This window comes from Perognathus longimembris, chromosome 2 (genome assembly GCF_023159225.1).
Source record: "Perognathus longimembris pacificus isolate PPM17 chromosome 2, ASM2315922v1, whole genome shotgun sequence".
NCBI classification, from domain to species: Eukaryota; Metazoa; Chordata; class Mammalia; order Rodentia; family Heteromyidae; genus Perognathus; species Perognathus longimembris.
Window position 1 is genome coordinate 151,115,774 of NC_063162.1, and position 7,603 is coordinate 151,123,376.

General features: G+C 60.6%; 1 protein-coding gene across 1 annotated transcript; it reads right to left on the reverse strand.

The window, feature by feature from the left end:
- Window positions 1-773: 773 nt before the first annotated feature.
- LOC125345715 (basic salivary proline-rich protein 1-like) lies at window positions 774-3,359 on the reverse strand. The gene is made up of 6 exons (XM_048337759.1): window positions 3,225-3,359; window positions 1,995-2,114; window positions 1,699-1,878; window positions 1,400-1,609; window positions 1,125-1,251; window positions 774-817 (listed from the first exon to the last, which is right to left on the reverse strand). The coding sequence occupies exons 1-6, from the start codon at window positions 3,357-3,359 to the stop codon at window positions 774-776; spliced, it is 816 nt and encodes a 271-aa protein (XP_048193716.1).
- Window positions 3,360-7,603: the final 4,244 nt, after the last annotated feature.

Below are 7,603 nucleotides of genomic sequence, written 5' to 3' on the forward strand. Positions count from 1 at the left end.
ATAACATTCCCCCATATTTATCTAGCTCTTATGTAGAAATAAAATAGATATCCTTGAAGGTTGGTATGTCTCCTTTATTATAAACCCTCTTCCCAGGGTGACATTTATTCGGAATTTTTATCACTCCCATGTTTTTCATAGGTATCAATGTATATAATGTGTTAAAATGATACAAGCTACTATTTTATGATTTAAATATTAGAAGATTTAAAAGATTCCTAGGAGATTTAAAACATGTATAGTCTTAGTAGTCTACTTTTCTTCTTCTAATTATACTTTTGAAGCGTATTCTTCTGGCTCTATTTCATTTATTCTCCTTGGGGCCCTAGGAGAACTTCCTCTTTTTATTTACACATTTATTTAGTTAGTTACCTTTTGCCAGTCCTGGGGCTTGGCTGTCATTTGATCCTGGACATGATTTGAGCTAAAGAATAACTGTGCTAGGGAGTCAGGCCATATGCCCACAGGCTGTGGATTGCAGTAGTTCCTGTCTACTTTATTTGAAAAGGAAATGACAGCCCAGCAAGCCAGAAGTGAGAGCAGCCCTGCAGGGAGTGAGGAAGCTCCAGGTGCGGGCGAGGAAGCGAAACCGCCTGGTAGAAACGAAGGCTCACAGACTTTCCTGCCGGAGCTCTGTCCAAACCATGATTCTCAGATCTCGCCTCTTAGGTTGGTAGGATGGTAGGCATGAGCCACAAGGCACCTGGCAAATGATGATTTGGGTTATATTACAATTAAAGCTTTCTGGTGAGCCAAGGCCTGGTTTACAAAGCTCACTGGTAGGCGTCAGAAAGACCAAATTCAACTTCAGCCAGAGCTGAAAAGGGACCAGGAGCAGAGAACAGCCAGCAGCGCGGGCTGAGCCGGACATCAGGGGTACAGCACTCGCCACAGAGACGGAAAATGAATGAGAGACCTAAATGCACGTGGGAGCAAAGGAGAACGACAGAGGCAGGACTCCCGGGCGGTCACAGCGGGAGACGCCTGGACACCAAGCACCCAGAGCAGCAGGGCCGCACCGGAACGGGGACACGCGCGGGAAAGCAGGTTCCTGCAAACCCATGCGTGCTGGGTCTCCCCGCGGAGGCTGGGACCCCGTCCTAGCGCCCGCGCGGAGACGGCACCGGGCCCAGCCGCCCACACCTGGGTGACGGCTCCCAGGGCGCAGAAAGACTCAAATCCAGACTTGGCAAACCGAGTATTAAATGAGTGAGTTAGGCGGCAAAAGACAGGGGGCGGAGCCCGAGGGGCCTGGCGGACGGGGGGCGGAGCCTGAGGGGCCTGGGAGACAGGGGGCGGAGCCCGAGGGGCCTGGGAGACAGGGGCGGAGCCCGAGGGGCCTGGGAGACAGGGGGCGGAGCCCGAGGGGCCTGGGAGACAGGGGCGGAGCCCGAGGGGCCTGGGAGACAGGGGGCGGAGCTCGAGGGGCCTGGGAGACAGGGGGCGGAGCTCGAGGGGCCTGGGAGACGGGGGGCGGAGCTCGAGGGGCCTGGGAGACAGGGGGCGGAGCTCGAGGGGCCTGGGAGACGGGGGGCGGAGCCCGACGGGCCTGGTGGACGGGGGGCGGAGCCCGAGGGGCCTGGCGGACAGGGGGCTGAGCCCGAGGGGCCTGGGAGACAGGGGGCGGAGCCCGAGGGGCCTGGGAGACGGGGGGCGGAGCCCGAGGGGCCTGGGAGACGGGGGCGGAGCCTGACGGGCCTGGGAGACAGGGGGCGGAGCCTGAGGGGCCTGGCGGACAGAGGGCGGAGCCCGAGGAGCCTTGCGGACACGGGGCGGAGCCTGAGGGGCCTGGGAGACAGTGGGCGGAGTCCGAGGGGCCTGGCGGGCAGGGGGCGGAGCCCGAGGGGCCTTGCGGACAGGGGGCGGAGCCTGAGGGGCCTGGAGACAGTGGGCGGAGCCTGGTGGGCCTGGCGGGCAGGGGTGGAGCCCGAGGGGCCTGGCGGGCAGGGGCGGAGCTCGAGTGGCCTGGCGGGCAGGGGCGGAGCCTGAGGGGCCTGGCGGACAGGGGGCGGAGCCCGGGGAGCCTTGCGGACACGGGGCGGAGCCTGAGGGGCCTGGGAGACAGGGGGCGGAGCCTGAGGGGCCTGGCGGACAGGGGGCGGAGCCCGAGGGGCCTGGGAGACAGGGGCGGAGCCTGAGGGGCCTGGTGGACAGTGGGCGGAGCCCGAGGGGCCTGGCGGGCAGGGGCGGAGCCCGAGGGGCCTGGCGGGCAGGGGCGGATCTCGAGGGGCCTAGGTGGCCCCAGCAGGCTCAGGTCCGCAGTGACCCGGGCGAGGAGCCCCGGGATCCCCGAGGACGGGCCGCGCGGTGGGGAGCGGGCGGGGCCGCCAGCCCGGCACAGGGGGCCCCACGCCCGGCCTCCCCGCCGAGCGCCCTCCGTTAGGGGCGGCCCGCGGCCCCTCCCAGCGCAGGGACAGCAAGGAACGGTGAAGACCGAGAAGCCGTCCTGGGGCGGGCGGCTGGCGGGCGCGGCCCAGCCCCTCCGAGCGAGGGGAAGGCCCAGGACTCAGCCCGGGGTGCGGGGTGCGGGGGGGAGCCGGGTTCACACCTGAGAGAACGCGCTGAACGGAGACGAGGGGCGAACGAAAGGACCGGCCGAGGACAGGGCCGGGAGGGGCGGGGCGCGGTGTGGCGTGGGCGGGGCGCGGTGTGGCGTGGGCGGGGCGCGGTGTGGGGTGGGCGGGGCGCGGTGTGGGGTGGGCGGGGCGCGGTGTGGCGTGGGCGTGGGTGCGGTGTGGGGTGGGCGGGGCGCGGTGTGGCGTGGGCGGGGCGCGGTGTGGGGTGGGCGGGGCGCGGTGTGGGGTGGGCGGGGCGCGGTGTGGCGTGGGCGGGGGTGCGGTGTGGGCGGGGGCGGGGCGCGGGGCGGCGTGGGCGGGGCGGGGCGTGGGAGGGGTGGGCGGGGCGCGGTGTGGCGTGGGCGGGGCGCGGTGTGGCGTGGGCGGGGCGCGGTGTGGGGTGGGCGGGGCGCGGTGTGGCGTGGGCGGGGCGCGGTGTGGCGTGGGCGGGGCGCGGTGTGGGGTGGGCGGGGCGCGGTGTGGGGTGGGCGGGGCGCGGTGTGGCGTGGGCGGGGGTGCGGTGTGGGCGGGGGCGGGGCGCGGGGCGGCGTGGGCGGGGCGGGGCGTGGGAGGGGTGGGCGGGGCGCGGTGTGGGGTGGGCGGGGCGCGGTGGGGCGTGGTGTGGGGAGGACGGGGGCGGGGGCGGGGGCGGGCCGGTCCCCCGCGTGCCCGCCCGCTCCGCTCCGAGGCCGGGCCGGGTCCCCCTGAAGGCCTGAGCTCCCCCGGGTCTGCACGGTGGACGGCGAGGCCGTCACCCTCAGAACCCGCACGTCCCGCCCGGAATGCAGGCGGGCTCGAGAACATTCCGAGGGTGGAGGGCACGCTCCTTCCCTCCCCGTGCCCTCAGTTTCCCCGGGGTGGGCAGTGGCCCGGGCGGCTCCTCCGTGTGCAAGCGGGAAGGCAGAGAAGATTCGAGAGGCGCGGAAAGGACTCTTAGGAAAATGTCCGGGGAGGATGGGGATTCCCCGCAACGTCCTGGGCTTCCAGGAAGCAACCCGAGGACCAGGGAGCCTGCAGAGGCCTCGGGGAGCCCCCTCCCTTGTCCCGAGTGCTGCAACCCCGTGGTAACACTGTTGTAAATCCCCTCCCTTGTCCCGAGTGCTGCAACCCCGTGGTAACACTGTTGTAAATCCCCTCCCTTGTCCCGAGTGCTGCAACCCCGTGGTAACACTGTTGTAAATCCCCTCCCTTGTCCCGAGTGCTGCAACCCCGTGGAAACACTGTTGTAAATCCCCTCCCTCCCTTGTCCCGAGTGCTGCAACCTCGTGGTAACATTGTTGTAAATCCCCTCCCTTGTCCCGAGTGCTGCAACCTTGTTGTAAGTCGGGGCCAGTTGTGGCTCACACCTGTAAGCCCAGCCACCGAGGAAGCCAAGGTCGGGAGGATGAAGGTTCCAGGCCCGTCTGGACAGTGCATGAGCAAGGCCTCTCAGTACCCCACGCATGACAGGACACGCCCGTGACCGCAGCTACCAAGGAGGCACGGGCAGGCGGGCCCTGCCATCTCCTTGGGCAAGAATTCAAGATCTCACCTCACAAAAACAACAAAAAAAACCAAACCCAGAGAGGGCTGGAGGCATGGGCTCCAGCGGTAGAGCGCCCGTCTGGCGAGCGTAGGACCCCAGGTTCAACCCCCACACTGCCGAGGTGGTGAAACCGAGGCTGATTGTGAACGGCAGTGATCGTACCTGGTCTTCCTGGGGTACTACTGCTCAGTCCCAAGTGGAAATTCACCTGGGTCTCAGGAATCGCAAGGCGGGGACCGAGGTTCTGAAGGAAGGAGGGGGGCAGGGGGAGAAGCCCAGTGGGTGTGGGTATTGAGACCTAGGCTCTGACTACTAGAAGGATAAAGAGACACGCATGCAACAGCCATCTTGGGCCCGGGGGCCGCATGGGGGTCCAGTTGCTCTTGCAGATGTCTGGGGGTGGGGGTGGGGAAGGGGGAAGGTGGCTGTTCATCCCCAGGCAGCGATGGGTTTTCTTTTTAGTTTGGTGTTGGTGCTGGGGTTGCTAGACGAGTGTCACGGTGGCCGTCCTGTTTGCGCTGGTGATATGGAGAATGGAGTCTGGTCCTGTCCAGGGCCACCTGGCCGGGGGTCCCCCTGATTTTCACTTCTGGCCACGGTGGAGCCCCCCCCCCCCGCAGTTCCTGGTTGAGGAGGGGTCCCGGTGTGCGCCCAGCGCGGCCCGCAACTTCCATCCCCACCCCCTCAGCCTCCCGCGTGGCGAGGAGGGCAGGCGCCAGGCCTCGGCACCCACCGGTAAGCCATCCCCTTCTAACGCGAGCCGTCCACGCGCCGTGGGTCTCCAGAGCGGACCTCCACGCGGGGTTACCTGCCGGGCCGTGCAGGGGAATGTTGCTTGCGCCCCAAGATGAGAGCACATTCCAAGAAGATGGGTGGCAAGGAGGCGTGTGAGCGTCTGGGTTCTCCCGAAGGGATGTTAAGGCAGCGAGGAGCACCTGCTGAGGAAGCTGCGGCCGCACACAGAGCCGGGGCCCGGGGCGGGGCTCGCTCACCGAGCTGGGGGCGGGCAGAAGGGCCTGGAGTCCTTGCAGAGGTGAACCCAGTGGGGCAGGTTGGAGGGGTCCAGGATGATCTTCTCTTCAGAATTATTCTTTTGTTTGTTTATTAATTGAACACAAATTTTTTGACAAGGTGTTGTGCAAAAAGGATACAGTTACATAATAGGGCAGTGTGTACATTTCTTGTGATATCTTACGCCCTGTTTTTCTATCCCTTGTCTAGGTCAGGTAGACATATATTCAATATACATTGTATCAAGAACATATACAGTATTCACAGACTTGGTCTCTACTGTCTCTCCGTCTCCCTTTCTTAACAGTCATATATCAGGGAGATCATGCCCCTTTGTTTTCTGTGTTTTAGGCTCGTCTCGCTCAACATTATTTGTTCGAGTTCTGACCATTTCCCTGCGAATAACAATATTTCACCATTCCTAATCGCTATGTAGTGTTCCATTGTGTATAGGTACCATATTTTTTGGATCCATTCATCTGTGGAGGGGCATCTGGGTTGTTTCCATATTTTGGCTATTGTGAATTGTGCAGTGATAAACATGGAAGTACAAATGTCTTTTTGATGCTAAGAATTATTCTTACTTGTAACATTATTTTTAATGAATTTCTACTAGCACCTATTACCCATCACAAACCTATGACCCTGTCGTGAACACAGTGTTAAATAGTAAAATCATAGCTGTCTAAAGATCTTGGTTGGCTTTGTTTGGCTATTCTAAAGTCAGGCAGTGTCTCAGCCATGGGAAGGGAGCTAGTGAGGGCAGGAAGATGGTGTTATAGACAGAGGAGGGCTGGAAGGGCAAAAGAGAGAAAGGAAACCAGGCTGGACATTTCTATGACTTCCCTCATAATGAAGAGACTTGGAGACAGAACGATGATGAAACAACTGGTTGAGTGAGACTAGGCTACTTTTTGTAAAGTTCAAGGAGGTCATCAGCATTGGACGCAGCGATGCACCCAGTCTGGGGGAGGGGCCAGCCTGAGCTACAGTGAGACCCGCCTCAAAACCAACAAAGAATGCACGGATGGGGCTGGGGATGTGGCCTAGTGGTAGAGTGCCCGCCTCGTATACATGAAGCCCTGGGTTCAATTCCCCAGCACTACATATATAGAAAACGGCCAGAAGTGGCGCTGTGGCTCAAGTGGCAGAGTGCTAGCCTTGAGCAAAAAGAAGCCAGGGACAGTGCTCAGGCCCTGAGTTCAAGGCCCAGGAATGGCAAAAAAAAAAAAAAGAATGCAAGGCTTCGGAAAAGGAAGGTTGTTAACAGGCCTGTCTATGAAACTTGCCTCTCTTGGTTTCTCGGCAAGTCTGGTAACAATCTAGTTCTTAATTTGCTAACAGGAGACTGGAGCATAACCGACTCCATTTTGATTTTTGGCTTAGGTTTTTGGGGCCCAGTCCAGAGCAATGGTCCTTTATGACTTTTCTTTTCTTTTTTTTTCTTTTTCTAGTCCTGGGGCTTGGACTCAGGGCCTGAGCACTGTCCCTGGCTTCTTCTTGCTCAAGGCTAGCACTCTGCCACTTGAGCCACAGCGCCACTTCTGGCCATTTTCTGTATATGTGGTGCTCGGGAATTGAACCCAGGGCCTCATGAACATGAGGCAAGCACTCTTGCCACTAGGCCATATCCCCAGCCCCCTTACGACTTTTCTTTAACCATCGCTTAAGCAGCAGGGATGTGTTCTCAGTGCTAGAAGCGGAGCTGATCTGAAGAGGGCAGGTCCTTCCTTGCTGCTGCGTTTCTGGTGGCGATGTACGCGCGTGGTGCAGACGTGGCTCCTCCGTGCTCGCTCTCCCTGTGTGTGCACGGCCTCTTCCTCTCACGGAGCTGAGGCAGTGGCTGGTTCCAAGCCGGCCGATGGTCAGGGGTGTGTGTGTGTGTGTGTGTGTGTGTGTGTGTGTGTGTGTGTATGTGTGCGCAGTCTGCTGGTTCTAAAAGAAGAAAACTCAGAAGTAAGTGGCTGAACTCAGAGTAACATCTAAGTACCAGTGTGACACCGTCAAAGCCGTAGCCAGGCACTGGCGGCTCGTTCGCAGAATCCTGGCTACTCGGGAGGCTGAGAGATGAGGTTTGCGACTCAAAGCCAGCCTGGGTAGAAAAGTCTTGAGACTCTCATCTTTAATTAACCACCAAACAAACAAACAAACAAACAAGAAGTGGGGCTGTGGCTCAAATGGTACAGTGCCAGCATTGAGCAAAAAGGCTAAAGGACAGCACCCAGGCCCCGAGTTCAAGCCTCAGTACCAGCACAAGGCAAATAAAACCGTAACAGAAAGAGGCAGGCGGATGGCCCTTTAGCTTATCTCTCAGCGTACTGGAGACCCTCACTCTGAGAGCTTGCTGTTTCCCTTCAGATTGTTTCAGAAGAGCTGAACGCTAGGGCTCGCCTAGAAAAGGTTGCCCTGAATTTTGACCTTTGACCTGGCTAGCCCTTCCCTAGTTGCTGGGCTGCGGAGAAAGCGCCTGTGATCTGCGGGGGCCTGGACGCCCCCCCCCACCCCGGGCAGG

Excerpts from the sequence above, each read along its gene's own strand:
- LOC125345715 (XM_048337759.1), bottom strand. The coding sequence starts at position 3,359 with ATGTTCTCGAGCCCGCCTGCATTCCGGGCGGGACGTGCGGGTTCTGAG. Across the intron at positions 2,115-3,224 it reads CCTCGGAGCGGAGCGGGCGG|GCCCCTCGGGCTCCGCCCCC; the intron begins GCACGCGGGGGA and ends CCTGTCTCCCAG. Across the intron at positions 818-1,124 it reads GGTGTGGGCGGCTGGGCCCG|CTCTGGCTGAAGTTGAATTT; the intron begins GTGCCGTCTCCG and ends GTCCCTTTTCAG.